Source organism: Podarcis erhardii (genome assembly GCF_964252035.2).
Source record: "Podarcis erhardii genome assembly, chromosome: 2".
In the NCBI taxonomy this organism is placed as follows: domain Eukaryota; kingdom Metazoa; phylum Chordata; class Lepidosauria; order Squamata; family Lacertidae; genus Podarcis; species Podarcis erhardii.
Window position 1 is genome coordinate 121,406,848 of NC_138498.1, and position 23,157 is coordinate 121,430,004.

At 46.0% G+C, this 23,157-nt stretch overlaps 2 protein-coding genes across 3 annotated transcripts; both read right to left on the reverse strand.

Moving 5' to 3' along the window:
- Nucleotides 1–1,356: 1,356 nt before the first annotated feature.
- Nucleotides 1,357–21,906, reverse strand: LOC309336560 (uncharacterized protein). Its single transcript, XM_081852504.1, has 5 exons — nucleotides 21,744–21,906; nucleotides 18,936–19,318; nucleotides 6,969–7,095; nucleotides 6,730–6,812; nucleotides 1,357–3,534 (listed from the first exon to the last, which is right to left on the reverse strand). The coding sequence occupies exons 2-5, from the start codon at nucleotides 19,272–19,274 to the stop codon at nucleotides 1,495–1,497; spliced, it is 2,589 nt and encodes an 862-aa protein (XP_081708630.1). The 5' UTR covers nucleotides 19,275–19,318; nucleotides 21,744–21,906; the 3' UTR covers nucleotides 1,357–1,494.
- Nucleotides 13,143–18,773, reverse strand: LOC309337021 (uncharacterized protein). Of its 2 annotated transcripts, XM_081853648.1 has the most exons (4): nucleotides 18,293–18,343; nucleotides 17,553–17,635; nucleotides 16,794–16,920; nucleotides 13,143–15,714 (listed from the first exon to the last, which is right to left on the reverse strand). In XM_081853648.1, exons 3-4 carry the CDS (start codon nucleotides 16,825–16,827, stop codon nucleotides 14,513–14,515), a joined length of 1,236 nt encoding a protein of 411 aa, XP_081709774.1. In that variant the 5' UTR covers nucleotides 16,828–16,920; nucleotides 17,553–17,635; nucleotides 18,293–18,343; the 3' UTR covers nucleotides 13,143–14,512. The 2 variants fall into 2 exon arrangements, with proteins under 2 accessions (XP_081709774.1, XP_081709775.1); XM_081853649.1 differs by lacking the exons at nucleotides 17,553–17,635; nucleotides 18,293–18,343 and adding an exon at nucleotides 18,644–18,773.
- Nucleotides 21,907–23,157: the final 1,251 nt, after the last annotated feature.

Here is a 23,157-nt window from a genome sequence, read left to right on the forward strand (position 1 = left end):
GACACCAGGTCCAGAGCCTGTGAGGAGGGAGTGGCATCAGCATGGATGTTGAAGTCCCCCAATACCAATAGGTTAGGGAACTCCAAGGCCCAGCCAGCCACCGCCTCCAGCAGGCCTGACAGGGTGGCTGCTGGTGTGCTAGGTGGCCGGTACACCAGCCAGACAGCCAAGCTCACCTCGGAGCCCCACACTAGGCCAACACATTCAATGCCGGGGATCGATGGCGAAGGTAGAGCCCTGAAAGAACAATCTTCCCGGATTAATAACGCCACCCCTCCCCCCCGGCCCACAGTCCGCGACTGGTGAAGGACGGAGAAACCCGGGGGCGCCATCTCTCGTAAGGGAACAGTATCCCCTTCACGCACCCAGGTCTCAGTCACACATGCCAGGTCAACCCCCTGCGAGGTGAAGAAATCTCGCAGGGTGGCGGTTTTGTTGCCTATAGACCTGGCATTGCACAACACCAGTGACGGAGGTGAGTAATCCTTGCTCACCCTACCCTCGTCTCTCGGGATGGGGCGCAGATTGGAAGGGGTACGAGCATATCCGTATCTCGATCCCCTTCGCCTATGACATCTGCCCCCACCGCCATACCTCCCTCGCCCCTGCACAGTAGGAATCCCAAGCCTAATATTCGCCTCCATTTACAGAATATAAAAACAAACAAATAAAAACAATTACATGAAAACAAAACCAATCCCCACCCCACTCCACAACCACCCAACCCTGACCCAGAATAAACCAAAACAAAAAAACCCTGACCCAAAATAAACCAAAACAAAATAAAAATACATAGATAAAAACCACCGCTTATGGTGGTACAACTAAGCAAAAAATAAAAACCGTTTAAAACATATAAAAACACTTCAAACAACCACTGCAGCAGCACTAGTGTCCCCCAAAGCTGCGGCAGTGGTAAGCGTGGGCCCCGCCCCCTGGCCTGATGGAAAGTGGGCCTGCAGGGGGAAGAGCCCTCCCCACAGATGCACGGCAAAGCGGCAGCAGCAATGATTCCAAGGGCTCCAATGCTGAGATGGAGTCTGGGGCCCGCCCCCAGGCCCAAGGTGGAGAATGGGCCTGCAGGGGGAGCGGTCCTCCCCAAGACTCACCGGCAAAGCGGCAGCAGCAGTGTTCCGGGCCTCCTTGGAGTCTTTTATGCTGGGGTGGAGTCTGGGGCCCGTCCCCAGGCCCAAGATGGAAAATGGGCCTGCAGGGGAAAGAGCCCTCCCCACAAACGCACGGCAAAGCGGCAGCAGCGATGTTCCAAGGCCTCCTTGGGGCCTTATATGCTGAGGTGGAGTCTGGGGCCCGCCCCCAGGCCCAAGGTGGAGAATGGGCCTGCCAATCCATTTCACCACAAGAGTCTTCCATGCATTTTGCGATCGGGTCTGGTGTTCAAAACCTCCCACCTCCCTTGTTCCACCTCCTCCCCACCGTTGCCGGCCTAAGCGTTTTGGCTTGAGGGGAGACAGGACTTTGCCCTTACTCCTGGCACTAGGTTGCCACCCATTTGCCCTTGCTCCCCGAGGGCTGGGACTTGGCTTCCTGTGCTCCTAGCACGATGGACGGGTGCTGTCTCTGTAGGTGCAAGCGCAGGCTGCTGGTACTATAATGTGCTGCGTCTCTGCCCCTACTCATGACCCGCCTACAGTGGCTGCAGACAGCAGTGCTGGGATCCACTCCCACCTCAAAGTGGTCCCACACGATGCTCTGCCGCTTCTGTGGTGAATCAGGCTGGCTGCCTTCGGTCTGGGGGGTCAGCGCCACCCCAGGAGCAGTGGGGGAACCGTAGGAGGTACCCCCTTGCAGCACAGGTGGGATGTATTTCTGCTGCTCCTGCTCCACAGGGCTCCAGACAGAAGCACCTCTGTCTAGGGAAGAGGAGTGGAAGAGATCTTCATCTTCAATCAAGCTGAGGGCATCTAATACAGACACTTCCTCCGATAAGCTGATGTCCACCAGTGGGCTGAGCTCTCTCCCTTCGCTCACTAAAGTGGATGACTCTGCAAGACTGCTGCTGCCGGGGCCTCCTGCCTCTTCAAACAACACCCCGGCAGTAGGAGAAGGCTTGTCCCCGCGACCAGAAGATTCAGGAAAGTTAGGAATCGGGAGAGGTGGCTGATGTTGCCCAACACAAGCAGTACTAGGAGGAAGATGGACTAATACGACTGGGGGCAAATCAGTCTGGACTGTGTTGCTGCAGCTGTTGCTACTGCCAGCCGTTCTGCCTTGGGTAGGCCTAGTAATAAGGTCGCAACCGTGAGGAAAGACCTTTCCGTGCTTGAAAGTTTTATGTGGCTTTTCCCCCGTGTGGATTTTTTGATGAGAAGTAAGAGCTCTTTTCTCTGTGAAGCACTTTCCACACTCCAAGCATTTGTGTGGCTTCTCCCCCGTGTGACTTCTTCGGTGAGTAGTGAGATGTGCCTTCTGTGAAAAGCCCTTTCCACACTCCAAGCATGTGTGCGGTTTCTCCCCAGTGTGAATTCTCTGATGAGTAGTGAGATGTGTCTTTCGTAAGAAGCTCTTTCCACACTCCAGGCATTTGTGTAGTTTCTCCCCCGTGTGAATTCTTTGGTGAATAGTGAGATCTGCTTTCTGACAGAAGCTCTTTTCACATTCTGGGCATTTATGCGGTTTCTCCCCCGTATGTATTCTCTGATGGGAAGTGAGCCTTCTCTTCTGCATGAAGCTTTTTCCACACTCCAAGCATTTATGTGGTTTCTCCCCCTTGTGGATTCTCTGATGGAAAGTAAGGTAAGCCCTCTGACCGAAGCTCTTTCCACACTCCAAACATGTAAATGGCTTTTCTCCTGTGTGAATTCTTTGATGACTAGTGAGATTTATCTTCTGACAAAAGTCCTTTCCACATTCCAAGCATTTATATGGTTTCTTCCCTGTGTGTGTCCTTTGATGAGTAGTTAGGGCAGAACTGTGTCGAAAGGTCTTTCCACATTCCAAGCATTTATATGGTTTTTCCCCTGTATGGATCCTTTGATGAGTAGTTAGGGCCGAACTGTGACGAAAGCACTTTCCACATTTCAAGCATTTATGTGGTTTTTCCCTTGTGTGAATTCTTTGATGAGAAATGAGACTTATCTTCTGACAGAAGCTCTTTCCGCATTCCAAGCATTTATACGGTTTTTTGCCTGTGTGGATCCTTTGATGAGTAATAAGTGCAGAACTGTAACGAAAGTCCTTTCCACAATCCAAGCATTTATGCGGTTTCTCCTGCGTGTGAACTCTTTGATGGGTAGCGAGATGTGTCTTCTGACAGAAGCCCTTTCCACATCCCAAGCATTTAAATGGTTTCACCCCTACATGGATCCTTTTATGGGTAATGAGGTCCAAACTTTGACAAAAGCTCTTTCCACACTCTAAACATTTGTATGGTTTCTTTCCTGTGTGGATTTTGTAATGGGTTCTGTAACAGTTCTCCTCCACGACTTCTTTATACAGAGCTTTCTGGTCAGGATTCAGCAGATCCCACTCCTCCTCAGTAAAATACACAGAAAACTCCTCAAACAACCCTAGACCCTGAAAGAAAGGAAATAGTTGCTACTTTATAGATAACTATGGGGATGAGGGACCAACTCCCTTCTCTTGCGGGGGCCCAATTAGTGCTATTACCTTCCGTTAAGAGTTTGGGTGTAATCCTTGACGCCCAAACATGGAGGCGCATGTTACAGCAACAGCCAAGGCGAGATTTTTCCACCTTCACCGCTTCAAGCAGTTGGTCCCTTACCTTTCCCGCCCTGACCTGGCCACAGTGATCCATGCAATGGTCACCTCCAGGCTTGACTACTGTAATTCGCTCTACGTGGGGCTGCCCTTGAAGCTGTCCCAGAAACTCCAACGGGTGCAGAATGCTGCAGCGAGGCTCCTCACGGGGTCTCTGCCATGGGAGCATATTCACTCAGTGCTTTTCAAGCTGCACTGGCTCCCGGTGGAGTACAGGGTCAGGTTTAAGGTGCTGGCTTTGACCTTTAAAGCCCTCCATGGCCTAGGACCCTCGTACCTACGGGATCGCCTCTCCTAGTATGCCCCACGGAGGACCTTAAGGTCCATAAACAGCAACACCCTAGAGGTCCCGGGCCCTAAAGAAGTTAGATTAGCTTCAACCAGAGCCAGGGCCTTTCAACACTGGCTCCGGCCTGGTAGGAACGCTATGCCTCATGAGACCAGAGCCCTGCAGGATCCGATTTCTTTCTGCAGGGCCTGTAAGACAGAGTTGTTCCGCCTGGCCTTTGGCTTGGAGCCAATTTGATTCCTTCCCCCTCTTTCTTTTTCCTTTTTCCTTCTCCTCCTGTGATGAGGCCGCATTTTAATATTTTAATTTTTCAATATTTTAATGTTGTATTTTAATTTTAATTTAATTCTTCTAAATAGCTACCCTGAATCTGGAATGCATGGTGAAGGTAAAGGTAAAGGGACCCCTGACCATTAGGTCCAGTCACGAACGACTCTGGGGTTGTGGCGCTCATCCCGCTTTACTGGCCGAGGGAGCCGGCGTACAGCTTCCGGGCGTCATGTGGCCGGCATGACTAAGCCACTTCTGGCGAACCAGAGCAGTGCGCGGAAACGCCGTTTACCTTCCCGCCGGAACGATACCTATTTATTTACTTGCACTGTTTGGGGTGCTTTCGAACTGCTAGGTTGGCAGGAGCTGGGACCGAGCAACAGGAGCTCACTCCATTGCGGGGATTCGAACCGCCGACCTTCTGATCAGCAAGCCCTAGGCTCTGTGGTTTAACCCACAGTGCCACCCACATCCCACGGAATGCATGATACCAGGAGTGAAATACATTGTTTGAAGGTACTATGGAATATTTGAGGGCTTCACATCTTTTATCTCTTTCACATGAGGCAGCTGTAGAATGGAAAAGGGAGGAGTTTAAAACAGCCAGCTTTTTTTATTCAGGGTCTCCCCCTTCTTACCGTACTCAAACAACATCAGAGGTTAGAGTAAAGCGGGTGTCGAGGGACAGACAAAAAGGGGGGGGAGGGTTTAAAAAGGCAGAGGTTTGAGTAAAGCACTGGTGGAAAGACAAAGAGCAGTTGGTCCTTAAAAAAAACCAAACCAGTTTTAACAAGGAGAAAAATCAATGATGGGGAACAACACAGACGCTGACACCAAAAAAGCTAACACAACTAATCTGTTCCCAACTCCCTTCTTGCTGTATTTGAATTATTCTTCAAAAACTGCCATTTTCCTGTGTGTCCTCTGCTTCCACTGTACTGAAAGCTCTGTTGTTTAAAATCATCATTCTCCGAAACGGTGAAATCAGCCATGATTAAGTGGGCACAAGATATTGGTCATAACATTATGTTTGCTGACTGGGAAAAGTTGTGGACCACCGGAATGAAATTTACGGCATGTAATGCCTTAAGAGAGAATATTATGAAAATGATTTATAGGTGGTACATGACCCCAGTCAAGCTTGCAAAAATCTATCATTTGCCCAATAATAAATGTTGGAAATGTAAAGAAACTGAAGGAACATTCTTTCACCTTTGGTGGACGTGCCCAAGGATTAAGGCGTTCTGGGAAATGATATATAATGAAATGAAAAAGGTATTTAAATATACCTTCCTGAAGAAACCAGAGGCCTTTCTCCTGGGCATGGCCGGCCAATTGGTGTCAAAGAAGGATAGAACGTTTTTTATGTACGCTACAACAGCAGTGAGAATACTCATCGCAAAGTATTGGAAGACACAAGATCTACCCACCTTGGAAGAATGGCAGATGAAGGTGATAGACTATATGGGACTGGCAGAAATGACTGGCAGAATCCGAGACCAGGGAAGAGAGACAGCGGAAGAAGATTGGAAGAAATTTAAGGACTATCTTAAGAAACATTGCAAAATTAATGAATGTTAGAATGACGTTGGTTTAGAAATTATGTGGTTTACAGCTGTAATGGTTAAGTAAAAAGAAAAGAAAGGCTAAAAATTAAATGAAAAATAAGGGAGAGGATTTGCTGAATTAATAATTAGAAATTGGAATACAGAAAGGGGAGGTATTACGAAGTCGGGGAAATAAGTTACAAGAAAATAAGGGATTGAAATTATACTTGTTTTTGTTTTTTGTTTGTTTGTATTGTTGTTTTGTTTTTATATAATCTTTGAAACTTTAATAAATATCTTTAAAAATAAAAAATAAAATCATCATCTTCTCTCTGTCCCTCCACCCCCAGCTTTACTCAAACTTCTGTCCTTGTTTTCCCTGCCCCTTTCAGTGTCTCTTCCCTTTTGCTGTACTCAAACTTCTCCCTCTCCCATTCTTCAGCTGCCTCATGTGAAAGAGAAGAGATAAAGGATGTGGAGACTTCAAATATCCCATAGTTCTGTGCTCAAATCTCTACTATTGTTAAATACCACAATTTTCCTCACAGTAGTACTCCATCCCTGCTTTACTCAAACCTCTGTCATTGTTGACAAACACCCCACTCAGCGTCCTTCACTTCTTGCTCCCATGCCAGGGCCAGTACTGTTGTGCAACCTGCCTTCTCTTTTGTTCCCTTAATGGACTACCAAAACCCATAACATTCTCCAAAGAAAGATTATTATTGTCCTGAGGAACTTAAACATTCTTCAATGGCATTCACAGCCTCCTAGGCAGGCTGCTTTGAAAGAAGAAAAGAGGAGGAGAGAAATCTGTTTAGGGGTGAGCAGAAGAAAAAGGTCCCTAGGTGGTTCCAAGCCTCTTTCAACGCTGATCGATCCACCTACCTGATCCGGTTCCACAGCAGCTGCTTCTTGACCATCGCAAAAAGGAGAAGCCCGAGGAGGTCTTGCCAGCCTCATTTCATCACCTGTGAATGACAACCATAAGTGCGAAGCCAGTAGCACTGGTTTAAGTTCTCAAGAATTGGATGCCAATTCACTTTTGAACCAAGTTTCCAAAGAACAAAAACACATCCCAAGAATTTATAGCATAATCAATAGAGGGAGATGGAGTTAGTCTTTACCCAGTGAGGTGGCATGTCTGTCTATCTCCTGAACATTATCCCTTTGCAAGAGATTGCACTTGGTCTCTGACAGAACCTTCTCCGGCGCAGAGAAATCTTCAGACACTTCTGCAAATGGCCCCTTTACCTGAAATAACAATAAAGGGATCAAAGACAGAAAACGGGGAGAAGGATTAGTAAAGGCACACTAGAAATAAAAGGTCTTGGTCGTTGGGACATTCCTACGTGGATGAATCCCAGAAAAGATTTGACAATTACAGAGAGCGTTAGCCCACTGTCCCTCAGATTCTGAGTCCCTTGGAAGTCCCAGGACAAAACTATATTTTACCTGCAGCTCTGCCTGCTTCTTCTCCTCTGCCTGGCTCAGGAGGAAACCTTCGGCCAGGGCCACTGCCTGGCAACAGGTCTCTGCTCCACATTCCCTTACCCAGCTCTCAATTTCTTCTGGGAGGATGGTCAGGAACTGCTCCAGAATCACCTGGTCCAGGATCTGATTCTTTGTGTGTCGCTCTGGTTTCAGCCACTGGCAGCAGAGATGGTGGAGCTGGCTGCACACCTCTCGGGGCCCTTTGGCCTCTTGGTGGCAGAACTGTCTGAAACGCTGGCGCTGCACATCTGAGCCGGGCGTGTCCTCCTTCCCCAGGACCTTCTGCACTGTTCTTTCCCAGAGTTCCCTGGGGCCGCCTGCCTGGTTTGTACAAGGACTTCTTCCTGCTTTGTGGGCAGCTGAATCTTCCTTTTCCATCCTTGATCTCTACTCTAAGGAAGTCTCTGACTGGGCCCAAAATACCTCTCCCTTTTCTGCAAGAGGCTGTCCAAAATGGAGGTTCTACCAAGTCCTGCAAAATGAACAAATGGTTTGGTGAGTGAATTATACCTTTCTGAAGAGGAAGATTTCCCCTGGAAATGTAGATGAGTCTGAATATCAACCAGGACCTCCCCCAGAAGTAAAGGCAGTTAGATGCTAAGACCCAGAGAAAAATGAGACTTGTTGGCGAGTTTCCTTGAAGTATTTGTTCTGGTTGAGACTCAGAAGATCCCTCCCAGTGGTCTGTCCTCTACAACTAAGAAGAGCCTGGCTGCTGGGTCAAGACAAAGATCCATTTTGTGCAACCTCTTGTTCTCACAGTGAAGATGAAGAGTTTGGATTTGATATCCTGCTTTGTCACTACCCGAAGGAGTCTCAAAGTGGCTAACATTCTCCTTTCCCTTCCTCCCCCACAACAAACACTCTGTGAGGTGAGTGGGGCTGAGAGACTTCAGAGAAGTGTGACTGGCCCAAGGTCACCCAGCAGCTGCATGTGGAGGAGCGGAGACGCGAACCCGGTTCACCAGATTACGAGTCCACCGCTCTTAACCACTACACCACACTGGCTCTCTCCAATGCGAAGCCTGCAAGAAGCACATGAGCACAAAAGCAACCGGTATCTAGAGGCATCCAGTCCCTGGCGCTGGAGGTGATATAGCTTTATACAATCATACAATCATAGCTTTATACAATCATAGAATTACAGAGTTGGAAGAGACCCTGAGGATTATCTTGTCCAACTCCCTGCAATGTAGGAATATGCAGCTGTCCTGTACAGGGATCAAACCGGCAACCTTGGTCAACTGTCAACTGTCATGAAGCTTAGTTTAAAGAAAAGCAGCCACGACGCTGACACAAAACACCACACAAGAACTGAAGCATTGACACCCAACCACCGACCCCACTCACCATGCCCCTCCCCCCTTTCTTCCTACCCTAACATTGTACACAACACTAATGCCTCACAGCAAATGAAACTGATCTGTAGAAAACGCAACTTGAAAAAAGAGACAATACATGTATTTTTTTGTAAATTAAGAAATCTTCTAAAAAATATTTTAAAAAGAAAAGCAGCCACTTAACTAATGAAATGGCAACTGATTAACTTTCAAACTCTCTTGTGCAATAAATGTACATTTCTAGAATTACACAACTTTTAGGAAGACATCTGAGGGCAGTCCTGTATCGGGAAGTTTTTAACGCTTGATGTTTTTATTATGTTTTTATATATACTGTAATCCGCCCAGAGTGGCTGGAGAAACCCAGCCAGATGATTGGGGTATAAACAATAAAATTAGCTGTTGTTGTTGTTATATATTTGTTTCATGCAAAGACAGAACATTTCTCTGCAGTGCCTGCTATCTGGTATACATTCTCAACACATGGAGGCTCCACTCCTCTGGGCAGAGATATATTTCCCCCCTCCTGCTTTCTTCTCATCCCATTTAAAGTTTTGCACCGACTCTCTAAGACGTCAGCCTGGATAGCTCCGTCGGTTAGAGCATGGTGCTAAGACGTAATGCCAAGGTTGCATGTTCGATCTCCCTTTGGGACAGCTGCATATTCCTACCTTGGACCAGACGATCCTCGGGGTCCCTTCCAATTCTACGATCCTGTGAATCTCTTCCCTCTGGACAGGGCTCAGTAATAATAATAATAATAATAATAATAATAATAATAATAATAATAATAATATTTATACCCCGGCCAGAGCCGGGCTCAGGGCTTCTAACAACAGTAAAATTACAGTAAAAACATAATGGGGGGATATTTAAAATACAGGTTAAAATGCAGAAATGTGCAGAAATGCCCCAGAGGACAGGCGAGAGACTTTCCACCTTCCCAATGTGAAGCACACCCAAACCCTCCTTTCTTCCAGTTGCTGACCGGATCTCTCCCTCCCTCCCTTTCCCAGGAATCACCCCCAAAGCTCTCCCGACCCGACCAGGAGGAAAACACCCGGGGCAGCCCCTGCCAGAGCCCCACCCCCCCCACTCGAGAAGGCGGGGCTTCGCCAGTTGCTCTGGAGACACCCGAACCCCGCCTTCTTCCTCCTCGCGTCCTCTCTAGGAATCTCCCTGCCAGGCATTTCTATTATGCCGGGAGCCTGCTCTCTGTGAGAATGGTGCGTCCAAAACACTATGCAAAGGCTTAATGCTGCAGAATAGGGTCCTGGGATGTCATGTGCCGGAGGCAGTTTTCCCCCCTCCAGATTTTTTCACTTAGGAGCAGCTTATGCTTCTGTCCGCCGCAAGAGTCAGTCTGTCAGTATTATTTATTGAATTTATATACTGCCCTATACCTGGAGGTCTCAGGTATTAGTCCGTCTCAGATACTACTACTACTACACCTGGCTTGAGAGCAGTACATGTGAAAAGGATCTAGGAGTCTTGGTTGACCACAAACTTGACATGAGCCAACAGTGTGACGCGGCAGCTAAAAAAGCCAATGCAATTCTGGGCTGCATCAATAGGAGTATAGCATCTAGATCAAGGGAAGTAATAGTGCCACTGTATTCTGCTCTGGTCAGACCTCACCTGGAGTACTGTGTCCAGTTCTGGGCACCACAGTTCAAGAAGGACACTGACAAACTGGAGCGTGTCCAGAGGAGGGCAACCCAAATGGTCAAAGGCCTGGAAGCGATGCCTTATGAGGAACGGCTAAGGGAGCTGGGCATGTTTAGCCTGGAGAAGAGGAGGTTAAGGGGTGATATGATAGCCATGTTCAAATATATAAAAGGATGTCACATAGAGGAGGGAGAAAGGTTGTTTTCTGCTGCTCCAGAGAAGCGGACACAGAGCAATGGATCCAAACTACAAGAAAGAAGATTCCACCTAAACATTAGGAAGAACTTCCTGACAGTGAGAGCTGTTCGACAGTGGAATTTGCTGCCCAGGAGTGTGGTGGAGTCTCCTTCTTTGGAGGTCTTTAAGCAGAGGCTTGACAACCATATGTCAGGAGTGCTCTGATGGTGTTTCCTGCTTGGCAGGGGGTTGGACTCGATGGCCCTTGTGGTCTCTTCCAACTCTAGGATTCTATGATTCTACTACTACTACTACTACTTTATTGCTTATACCCTGCCCATCTGGTCAGGTTTCCCCAGCCACTCTGGGCAGCTCCCAACAGCACAACAGAACATCAGACATTAAAAACTTCCCTAAACAGGTTTGCCTGTGTCATAAGAAACGCCGCCCCCCCCCCCAAATCATTCAGTTTGTACAAACTTCACACACACTCACACTCACACACTACATATGCTACACTTCTGTTATAAATTCACATAAAATCAACCATACATCGGATTGGCACTACTCCACTTTTAATTTTACTCCATGAAGGAAGGACTACAAAATGGGGAAGGTTTGATACAGGGCAGGCATAATCCCTTCACCATCCCAGCACATCCCAGCACATCCACAGGAGCCCTGCCCAGTTGCTATGCCAACCCTGATGGTCCTAGACAGAAGACAATCAAGATCACAAAGAACTTGCATATGGGAGTGGATTCAGCATGGACTGGAACAAAGGACAATGATCAGATCTTCCCTCTGGGGGCAGGAAACTGCAAACTCCCCTCTGTCGCCTGGAAAGTACTCATGGTGAGGGGGAAAGGGGGAACCAGCCAGGTGACAGGACACTCAGGTTACCACCACAACTCCTCCCTCAACCCCTCCTTTCTGTGATGTATGTTTCTGGGGGTGGTCTTGATCTACATTTGACAAGGTGCCCCATGACACTCTGATGGTGTTTCCTGCTTGGCAGGGGGTTGGACTCGATGGCCCTTGTGGTCTCTTCCAACTCTAGGATTCTATGATACAGGGTGGCAATTTCAAAAGTCTTTATAAGGTCTTGCACACCATTTTTGTGGGTCCTTCCTCTCACTTGCAAGTGAGGGGAGCACCCTGTTGCAACAGTTCAATAAAGGCCAAGCCTACAGGCTGCTGTTTTGCTCCAAGTTATCCTGGTTGGTGTCTTTGTTTTTGTCCAAGGGAGCCCTTGGATTTTTCCGTTAACACCTGTTACATAAATGCGTTTCATAAATGTGTTTACATAAATGTGCGGTTTTCTCCCAAATGAAGTGCAGAGTGCTTGAGGACCGGGACATTCGCAGGGAAACCAAAATGCTTGTTTACAAAGCCATTGTACTACCAACCTTACTGTATGCTTGTGAACCATGGACCACTTACAAACACTATCTCCAACTTCTCGAAAGATTCCATCAACGGTGTCTCTGAAAAACCTTACACATCACTTGGGAGGACAGGCGAACTACTATCAGTGTACTGGAAGAAGCTCGCAGGCCAGTGTTTCCCAGTTGTCAGTGTTTATAACTACATTTTTTAAAGATTTGCCTTGAGACAGTCTTTAAACCTCTCGTTGACCACCAGCATTACACTTTCAATTTTTAAGTTCGGAATACAGTAGTTGCTTTGGAAGATGATAATCAGGCATCTACACATCATGATCAGTCCAACAAAGTTGATGTTGAAGAATCATTGCTTCAACACTGGTGATCTTTGAAACCACCATTTATAAATGGTGCAAACTAACGTGGGTGTAGCCAGGATTTATGTTGGGGGTGAGAGCAGGAAGCCCACCTGTTAATCTTCCTAGGTCTAGCAGATTCAGAAAGAAACGTCTCAACCACAGTTCATAGAATTGTGGAGTTGTAAGGGACCCCGAGGGTCATCTAGTCCAACCCCCTGCAATGCAGGAATCTCAATTAAAGCATCCCTGACAGATGGCCATCAGTTGTTTTAAATTATTTTCTTGTGACCCCCAAGTGCTCAGAAAAAAACTCTCAAAATCTTCCCACAATTTCTACTTCTAGTTAGCATTTTTATTTATTTACTTGATTTAGGGGGAGCTGTCCCCCACTGCCTACACCCATGGAAAATAATCATTCCAGCGACTGGCAAGTCAAGAGAGTTTTAAACAGCTGCATAGGCAAGTGTGCACACCGACACACACACACACACACACCACACACACACACACAACACACAGGTCTTGGAAGAGAAGCGTTGAAGTAAAAAAAAGAGTATGCCTGACTTGGTCATTCCAGAAAACCGGAAATCCAAGAAAGTGGGCAGCCTAAATGAGTGAGTGGCAGAAGATGGTTTGGTCACAAGTTGTAACCATGAAGGCGATTTTTGCCATCTGGTGGTATAGATTTCTTAGACGGACACAAGATGCACTGACAACAATACAGACACCAGAGACACCTGGGGAATGCTGAAAAGCTCTACAGTCTCTATTTTTGTAGATTGACCTTTTTACATTTGCTTTTTACATTTGCCTTGTTTGTGCATAATTTTTTTTTAAGGGAAAAAAAACCAGCAAGGAAAGAGAAGCAGAGTCTGGACAACAATAAAAGAAATTGGACAGATTTATTTATATCAAAGCTCAAAACTGGTGAAAATATGCAAGCTCAGCAACAGCTGAAATATAAGGAATGTATGAGTGACAGACCAGAGAACAATTAATAGATGGAAAACAAATTACCGTAACCAAACAGCTATCAAGGAAATATGCATATTACAAAAGGGTACCCACAATCCTGTCCCATGACTGAACTTTAACACAAGGCTAGTTCTTTTATTTATCAGGCTGGACTAAATGTTTTCTCTATGCCTGAAAGTGCACGTTTAGAGTTTTTGTATCGTTCTATTTTGCTTTTCTCCCAGGAGGTCAAGGTTGTGTACACTGTATTCCCTGCACCTTTTTAATTTTTACAACAGCCCTGAGAGGTAGGCTAGGCCGAGAATTAGTAGCTCAGGGTGCAGCCCTAACCTAAGACCCACCAGGATGGGCGAGTTTTGATGTGGACGTAGAGCATCTCTGGCTCACTTGACTATGTCACATAATTCAAAACCAGATATACCCGTGTGATATGGCAGAGCCAGACAGGGAAGGACTTAAGGTGGGTCCTAATTCCATTTGACCTGGCAACCCAGAGGAAATCACACAATCCTTTTTACCAGTGTTGTCACACTTTTAAAAGAGGAAGCCAATGTAGGTTTCTTAAAGCAGGCTTTCTGGGAGTGGTACCAGGGAGCGGGTGGGGACTGGATTCTAATTCTGTTCAGCTTCTTCCTGTCCGGACTAGTTAAAATCCTTCTAGGCGTATGCTCAGCGGAAGCAGATTTGGGGGAAAACACATGAAAACAGCATTTCCTAAGAAACAGGATATACTACCAGGCAGAGGGCCTTCTTGGTGGTGGCGCCCGCAAGTTATTAATATTTGATGTTTTATCATGCTTTTAATATTCTATTGGCAGTCACCCAGAATGGTTGGGAAAACCCAGCCAGATGGGTGGGGTATAAATAATATATTACTAATTAATTATTATTATTATTATTATTATTATTATTATTATTATTATTATTATTATTTCTTCTTCTGATGTTGGCAGAGAAGCATCACCGCCACTGGTGCTGATTACAGATATGATTGTGCCATTTTGGGGTGAGAGCTCAAAATCAATGCCACAAGTGATGGTGCTTTACACCGCTGGCAGAAGCAGCAGGGCAAGTGGGGCAGCCTTGGGTGTGCCAACTTGGGGGGGGGGGCCTTCTGCCACCTGAAGTAGGACCACTTCTGCCCTCAGGACTCTACTCAAGCCATCCCCCATCCCCCATTCCTTGCCAGTTTAGCTCTAATCTGAAAGCGGAGTTCAGCTGTCTCAGACTCACGTTCCATATTCAGACTGCTTCTACACTTTCCAAACTACAATCATTTAAAAGGCTTCTCCCGTGTGTGAATTATTTGATGGGAAGTGAGATTTGACTTGCGAGTGAAGCTCCTCCCACACTGCAAGCATTTATATGGTTTCTCCCCAGTGTGAATTATTTGGTGAGTGGTGAGATGGATCTTCTGTGAAAAGCTCTTTCCACACTCCAAGCATGTATGCGGTTTCTCCCCAGTGTGAATTCTCTGATGAGTAGTGAGATGTGTCTTCCTTAAGAAGCTGCTTCCACACTCCAAGCATCTGAACAATTTCTCCCCTACATGGATCTTCTGATGGGTAACAAGGGCAGAATTTCGATGAAAGCTCTTTCCACACTCTGAGCATTTATATGCTTTCTGCCCGGTGTAAAGTCTTTGATGAGCAGAAAGATTTTTCTTCTGACGGAAGCTCTTTCCACACTCCAAGCATTTAAACGCTTTCTCCCCTGTATGGATCCTGTGATGATTAACAAGGGTAGAAGTGTTACGAAAGCTTGTTCCGCACTCCAAGCATTTATATGGCTTCTCCCCTGTGTGAATTCTTTGATGTGACGTGAGATTCGTCTTCCGAGTGAAGCTCTTTCCACACTCCAAGCAGTTATATGGTTTCTCTCCAGTGTGGGTTCTCTGATGAGTAGTGAGGTGTATCTTCTGTGAGAAGCTCTTTCCGCAGGCTAAGCACTTAAAAGGTTTCTCCCCTGTATGGATCCTCTGATGAGTAAAAAGGACATAATTTTGGTGAAAGCTCTTTCCGCACACTAAACATTTATATGCTTTCTCCCCTGCGTGAGTTCTTTGATGAGCAGTCTTCTGATGGAATCTCTTTCCAAACTGCAAGCATCTGAACAGTTTCTCCCCTGTGTGAACTCTTTGGTGAATAGAGAGATGTGTCTTTCGTGAAAATTTCTTTCCACATTCCAGGCATTTAAATTGTTTTTCATCTGTGTGGATTTTGCAATGAGTTTTCAGTTTTGATTTAGAAGGGAAACTTCTCCAATATACAAAGCCCGTACTTGCTTCTTTTCTCTTTTGCGTATTTTCTTGGACTGGGATTTGATGGCTCACGCTGCCATGAGAAGAAGGGGACTTATTCCTCCCCTTTTCTTCCCCTTCAGGTTTCCTTCTCTGAGCTCCTCTCTGTATACATGTGTCCCATTCTGCAAACACCCCATGTGGTTCTCCCTCATTTTTGGTTTTCCATTCATGTCCTGTCACAAAGAAGAGAGGAAACTATTAAGAACCTGAGGTACAAATGGAGTTCCACAGCTAGCTGGCAGTGACACATAAAGCTTGTGATAATGGAGGAATGGAAAGATCTTAGCTGCAAAGCAGGTCTTATCATCCATTTATCAGCTATTTTTAACACCATAACTGCCAGCCAGGATTCTATACTCTATTCTATTGGATCCATAGAGACCGGAACAAAACTGTCACCTCAGACATGAAACTCCCTGCGGGATCTCAGGCAGCCACTCTCTCTCAGACTAGGCTAACTCACAGGGTTATGGAATGGGCAAATCATGGAATAATCACGTATATTCTCTTTTGGCAGAAGCTCATTACAGCCGTACCTTGGTTCCCGAACACCCTGGGAGTCGAACGTTCTGCTTTTCAGGCATAGAGAAAACATTTAGTCCAGCCTGATAAATAAAAGAACTAGCCTTGTGTTAAAGTTCAGTCATGGGACAGGATTGTGGGTACCCTTTTGTAATAAGCATATTTCCTTGATAGCTGTTTGGTTACGGTAATTTGTTTTCCATCTATAAATTGTTCTCTGGTCTGTCACTCATACATTCCTTATATTTCAGCTGTTGCTGAGCTTGCATATTTTCACCAGTTTTGAGCTTTGATATAAATAAATCTGTCCAATTTCTTTTATTGTTGTCCAGACTCTGCTTCTCTTTCCTTGCTGGTTTTGATTGGCTGTCATCAGTTTAAAAGGGAAACCTGACCAGCAGTGATGTGGTGGTGTAAGAGAAGCGTGGTCAGAGAGAGAGAGAGAGAGAGTTTTCCTATTTGCCTTAAGGTGCAGCCAGGTACTCTGTTTGACTGTATGAACTGCTCGTGTATTATAGCCTGTAGATATTTTTATATATAGCTCACAATAAATATACTGCATTTAAGAACCTGGAACTCTGAGCACTTCCGCTAAAGTGCCGCAAAGAATTCGTGACACAGACTGGAAGAAAGGGAACTGAGCTGCTAAAATAGAGGAAATGTGCAAACCGGCCCATTATTTTAGGCTCTAAATGCTATTCTCATCAACTCTGAAAACAAGGAACCTTACCAAGAGAGAAAGCATTCCTACAATTCTCCTCCATGACTATTTTATGCAGTGCCCTTTGGTCAGCATCCAGCAGATCCCACTCCTCCTCTGTGAAATCCACAGCAACCTCCTCAAACAACACGGGACCCTGAGAGAAAAGGAAATAGTTGCCTTGTTGTAGGTAATCTTTATTTTAAAGGTAAAGGTAAAGGGACCCCTGACCATTAGGTCCAGTCGTTTCTGGGGTTGCGGCGCTCATCTCGCTTAATTTGCTGAGGGAGCCGATGTTTGTCTGCAGACAGTTTTTCCGGGTCATGTGGCCAGCATGACTAAGCCGCTTCTGGAGAACCAGAGCAGCACATGGAAACGCCGTTTGCCTTCCTGCCAGAGCGGTACCTATTTATCTACTTGCACTCTGACGTGCTTTCGAACTGCTAGGTTGGCAGGAGCAGGGACCGAGCAACAGGAGCTCACCCCGTCGCGGGGATTCAAACCACCGACCTTCTGATGGGCAAGTCCTAGGCTCTGTGGTTTAACCCATAGCGCCACCCGTGTCCCTTATCTTTATGTTATTTACCAGCAAAATCCAGACTATGCCTCAAAGTAAGATGACTTGAGTATTATCCTGCAGAACTTAAACCTTCTTGAGGGGCACCCACAGCCTCCCTCGTGGGCAGTTTGACAAACTCAAAGAGAGAAGGTTACATTGGAGGTGAGCAGAAGACAGAGGAACCCAGGCTGCCCCCTAACGTCTCTCCCCACAATGACCCTTCCCCCTACCTGATCTGGTGCCACAGCAACTGCTTCCTGTCTGTTGCGAACAGGAGATGGCTGAGCAGGTCTTGCCACCAGTATTTCTTCACCTGAGAGACAAAGATGGTGGGAAGGAAGTAGCACGTGCTTGTCTTAGCGGCTAAGTGACATGTATCAGGGTAGGACACACTGACTTTACAAAATGTCTCCTCCATTGTACTTATTTTTTTATCTACCTTGACATTATCTAATTAACATTAACACTGGCTATCTTAACATAATATATGAAAATGCAAGGCCCAATTCCACCTGGCCCACACTCACCCTGAACAGCTAAAAGGCTCCTGGGAGGCTGGAAGGACATAGCTGGAAGAACTCTTGGGTTGGGGCAACTGGCTAAAATGTTTTTGTATGTTTTAAACAGTTCTAATTTTGGTTCCTCTGTTTCATTTTTGTTGGGTTGGTGTTGGTTAAATGTTTAGTTGAGGTTGGCAGTTACTTTAATTTGGGTATAACTGTAAATTGTTTGTTGTTGTTGGTTTTATTTATTTATTGGTTTGTTTGTTGCTGGCATAGGATATCTTGTTTTTAATGTTTGATGTTTGGCTGTGTTTTATATGTTGCAAGCCACCCAGAGTGGCTGGGGAAACCCAGCCAGATGGGAAGGATACAATTAAAATATTATTGTTATTATTATTATTATTATTATTATTATTATTATTATTTATTTGTTCTCACGGCTTGAGGCCTCAAATACTGAAACCCACTCGTTTTTCATCTTTGGAAAATGATGGGGGGAAGCATCTTCCCCTGAAAGTTTCGGGAGAATGTAAGAAGAAGAGTTTGGATTTGATATCCCGCCTTTCACTCCCTTTAAGGAGTCTCAAAGCGGCTAACATTCTCCTTTCCCTTCCTCCCCCACAACAAACACTCTGTGAGGTGAGTGGGGCTGAGAGACTTCAGAGAAGTGTGACTGGCCCAAGGTCACCCAGCAGCTGCAGGTGGAGGAGCGGAGACGCGAACCCGGTTCACCAGATTACAAGTCTACCGCTCTTAACCACTACACCACACTGGTAAGAAGATTCCATACATTTCAGGAAGTTCAGGTTCATTCTTACTGAGTAATGCAGCACCTCCACTGCTCTCCAGAACGTTTCTCCTTAGCAGGAAGCACTCTTTCAAATCAAGTGAAGAATTCTCTCTCTCAGGAAAATTAGCTGCCACCTCCGCAAAGAGACCCTTTACCTGAAACAACAATGAAGATATCGAAGACAGTGAATGGGCAGAAAATTAGAGAAAAGGGCAAAAGGTCAAGAGGAGTTTGGGACATTCCTCCGCAGATGATTTCCAGGAAGTGACTGGTTCACATTCTGGGCCCCTTGGAAGTAGCAGGATGAAACCCTCTCTCACCTGCTGCTCTGCCTGCTTCTTGTTCTCTGCCCAACTCAGGAGAAAACCTTCGGCCAGGGCCACCGCCTGGGAACTAGTCTCCGCTCCACATTCCCTGACCCAGCTCTCCATCTCTGAGGGAAGGACGGTCAGGAATTGCTCCAGGATCACCAGGTCCAGAATCTGAGTCTTTGTGCATCGCTCTGGCTTCAGCCACTCATGGCAAAGGTGGTGGAGTTGGCTGCAAACCTCTCTTGGTCCCTCGGCCTCATGGTAGCAGAACTTTCTGAATTGCTGGCGCCGCACATCTGAGCTGAGGGTCTTTTCCCCATCCAGGCCGGCTGAGTCTTGGTCTTCCATCTTTCTTACTGTTCCAAAGATGCCTCCAACTGGGCTACAGACTCCTGAAAAGCGGAGATACAAGGTTGGATTAAGGAGCTGAGGGACCCTCCTTCCTCCAGGAAGGAACACATGAAGTAAGGTAGCACAAAATAATGATTTTGGTATCCTAAAGGTTATCAAATTTATTACCGCGCAAGCTTCAGTATACTACAAAAGAAAACCCGTGGTATTTCACAACTCTCAGCATAACACCTACAGAATATATTTCACTACCCTTATAGAAAGAAAACACTCTGACCTTCCTTTGAGTTGTGCTTGTAGGTTTAATGGTTTTAGTCATCTCTTGTTGTTGGACTTTAATATTATTGGGATGAATGTTGTTTTACTGTTTCCTGATGGTTTTATTTCTTACGTAGCAAAAGTTAGCAAAAGTTTTGAATTAAAGCTGCCACTCTGCTGAATGAATCTTAGTTGATTACTTTAAGATTTACTTAGAAATATTAACATTCATTTAGAAATATTCCAATTGTTTACTGGAAACAAAATCATATTGCTTCCCTGTATCTGAGAACTAGTACACTGCTTCTCTAATGTGAATATTCTATTCCTCTCATTCACTGCAATATCCCTGGCCCAATATTTCCCTAACTGGACCAGGGTTTTGTCCACCTCTCTCTCTTTCCCTCTTTGTCTGTATCATCGATGGAGAAAAACACACCACATTTCTATCCAGTTGCGCTCCAAAATTTCTTTCAAGTATCACTGGCTAGGACTGTTCTCTGCTAGAGTTTACAGGCTCCATTTTCAGCCTGTAACCAAATGTCTGCAACTGTTTGTTGACTTTTAATGTACTGTTTTCAATTCTCTTTCATAAAAGCAGTTTGCTTCCTTTGAATCAGTCTCTCTCTCCTGCCTTTGATTAAAAGGGCACAATTTTTCAGTAATGCCCATTGTGAAAAGATCCCGTTTACACTTCAGGGGTTTCCATGTCTGTAAGTGACCTTGTGCAGTTGTGTGACTAATGAATTCTATCTAATGAAGAAAACGTACAGACAGGAAACCCGTGCAAGTTAAAGAAAGCCATTCAAGAGCTAATTCCTCACGATGCAGCTGCAAGGCACTTCGTAACTGCCTTGGCAGCGTTGCTGGGCAGAACTGGCACAGTCAGGCTGGGTAGGTAAGGGGCTCAGGTTACAGCATTCAAGGGCAGAGAACATAGAGCACTCTGGAGAGAAGCATTGGAACTAACACCTTTGAGGAAGAGTCACAGGACTCCATTGCAAGAGAATTGCAAAAGAACTCTTGCCTTGAGGACTTTGGCACAGCAAGGGCTTCGTAAGCAAAGAAACCGTCTGGGCTCAGAGAGGGAAAGCTGCTTGTAACATCTTGTAAATAAATAAGTGTGTATAAAGCGTTGGTGTTGGGCTAGTAAAGACTGCCCACCTAGCAATTCGAAAGCACGTCAAAGTGCAAGTAGATAAATAGGTACCACTCCAGCGGGAAGGTAAACTGCATTTCTGTGCGCTGCTCTGGTTCGCCAGAGGCGGCTTAGTCATGCTGTCCACATGACCTGGAAGCTGCCTGTGGACAAACGCCGGCTCCCTCGGCCTATAGAGCAAGATGAGCGCACAACCCCAGAGTCGTCCGCGACTGGACTTAACGGTCAGGGGTACCTTTACCTTTACCTATAAAGCATTGGTGTTGGGCTAGTAAAGACAATTAGTGTTGTGTTTTCATTTGTGGGAAGCTGCCCAGAGCGGCTGGGGTAACCCAGTCAGATGGGTGGCATAGAAATATTATTACAGTGGTACCTCGGGTTACATACGCTTCAGGTTACAGACTCCGCTAACCCAGGAATAGTACCTCGGGTTAAGAACTTTGCTTCAGGATGAGAACAGAAATTGCGCAGCAGCAGGAGGCCCCATTAGCTAAAGTGGTGCTTCAGGTTAAGAACAGTTTCAGGTTGACTGAATTAAGTACTTAACCCAAGGTACCACTGCATTATTATTATTATTCTTACCACTGTAATATTATTATTCTTACCACTGTAATATTATGATTATTATTATTCTTACCACTGTAATATTATGATTATTATTACCACTGTAATATTATGATTATTATTACCACTGTATTAAATGCAGTTTACCTTCCCGCTGGAGTGGTACCTATTTATCTACTTGCATTTTGTATTATTGATTTTCTGCTAAACAGCTGCTTCCTGCGATGAGCTTGAATGAGCTTCTGCAGTGCAAACACCCAGGAAGATGCACAAGCATCTTCAGCCATGGGCTGAAATAGGTTTGCTCTTCGTAGAGGTGCCCCCTCCCTCTTTTTAACAGTTGTCACCTGGGCATCTCCCTTCCCTTCCCTTCCCGTCGTATTTTCCTGCCTTGCCTCTTGTCGTCCCCGCCCCCCAACCCGCCTTCCAGCCCGGCAGACTCAGACCCACAAACTGGAGCCTCGAAGGCCAGGAAGGGGGCTCACCGGATCCCGCGAGGAGCCACCGGGCGGCCAAGGCACGTCCCTCCAGGGGGAAAGTCCCGGCAGGAAGGCGAGTTGGGTGGGAGGGGCCTTCGCTCTGGAGGACTGGCCGCCCCTTCCCCCGCCCGCCTCGCCTTTTACCTTCCTCTCTAGGAATCCAGCTGAGCTCATTTTAACCCTTAGGAGGCCACGCGGCAGGATCCCCGTGGGACGTAGGCTGAAATATACTCAGAGTCGCAAAGTGATTTCATGCTCTTTATTCAGCTCATAGTGATGTGGAGGAATGAATGAAAGTCCCCTCAAAGTATCTGCTTTATATACATTTTTTACACAATGGGCTGCCCATGATTGGCTAATTCTGGAATTCTACTGTAAGCCAATCAGGTTGTGGATTCACTTCTATCTGGAGCATGATTGGGTGGTTCCTGCCAACCAATCATACTGCTGCATTGTTCTAAGACCAATCAGACTGCTGCATTCTGGATCCTATTGTTCTAGGACCAATTAGACTGCTGCCTTTTGGATCCTATTGTTCTAGGACCAATCAGACTGCTGCCTTTTGGATCCTATTGTTCTAGGACCAATCAGACTGCTGCATTTTGGATCCTATTGTTCTAGGACCAATCAGACTGCTGCAGTTTGGATCCTATTCAACTCAGTACATAACATAGGCGAAGAGCCCGGCTGGTGGACCAGTCTAGTCTAACTTCTTACTCTTGAAATATTTTATGAAACAGCGGCCTAGAAACAAATAATGTGTAAATAAACGAGGTAGAAGGCCCACTCCAACCTCACCTCGAGTTGGGTGCCTTAATTATTGTTGTTTTTGTTAGCCGCTCTTCACCACGTGGTCCCAGGGTGGGTCAGAAAAATGTAAAACGCAAAATTAAAAACCAAATTAGTCACAACTATATGGGTGTGTGTGAGAGAGAATGTAATTTGGTCTACACACACACACACACACACACACACACACACAAACACAACATATATATATATCTCCCAGCCCTTTAGCAATTTAACCTAATGGTTATCAATCAATCAATCAATCAAAATAATAGTTATAATAATACCCTGCCCATCTAGACTGGGTTTCCCCAGACAGTCTGGACAGCTTCCAAAATATATAAAAGCATATAAAACATTAAGGAGCTTCCCTACACAGGGCTGCCTTCAGATTATCTTGTAAAAGTTGTGCAGCTCTTTTATCTCCTTGACATCTGGTGGGAGGGAGTTCCACAAGGCGGGTGCCACCACTGAGAAAACCCTCTGGCTGGTTCCCTGTAACCTCACTTCTCTGAGTGAGGGAACTGCCAGAATACCCTCGAAGGAGGACCTTGGTGTCCAGGCAGAACGATGGGGGTGGAGATGCTATTCCAAGGCTTCAGGGCTGAGGCCATTTACAGCTTTCAAGGTC

Coding starts and splice junctions, on each gene's coding strand:
- LOC309337021 (XM_081853649.1), bottom strand. CDS start 16,827: ATGGAGGAGAATTGTAGGAATGCTTTCTCTCTTG. Junction 15,715..16,793: donor TAGGAATGCTTTCTCTCTTG/GTAAGGTTCCTT, acceptor TCTTTGTGACAG/GACATGAATGGAAAACCAAA.
- LOC309336560 (XM_081852504.1), bottom strand. CDS start 19,274: ATGGAAGACCAAGACTCAGCCGGCCTGGATGGGGAAAAGACCCTCAGC. Junction 7,096..18,935: donor AGAAGCAGGCAGAGCAGCAG/GTGAGAGAGGGT, acceptor TTGTTATTTCAG/GTAAAGGGGCCATTTGCAGA. Junction 3,535..6,729: donor CTGCTGTGGAACCGGATCAG/GTAGGTGGATCG, acceptor CCTTTCTTTCAG/GGTCTAGGGTTGTTTGAGGA.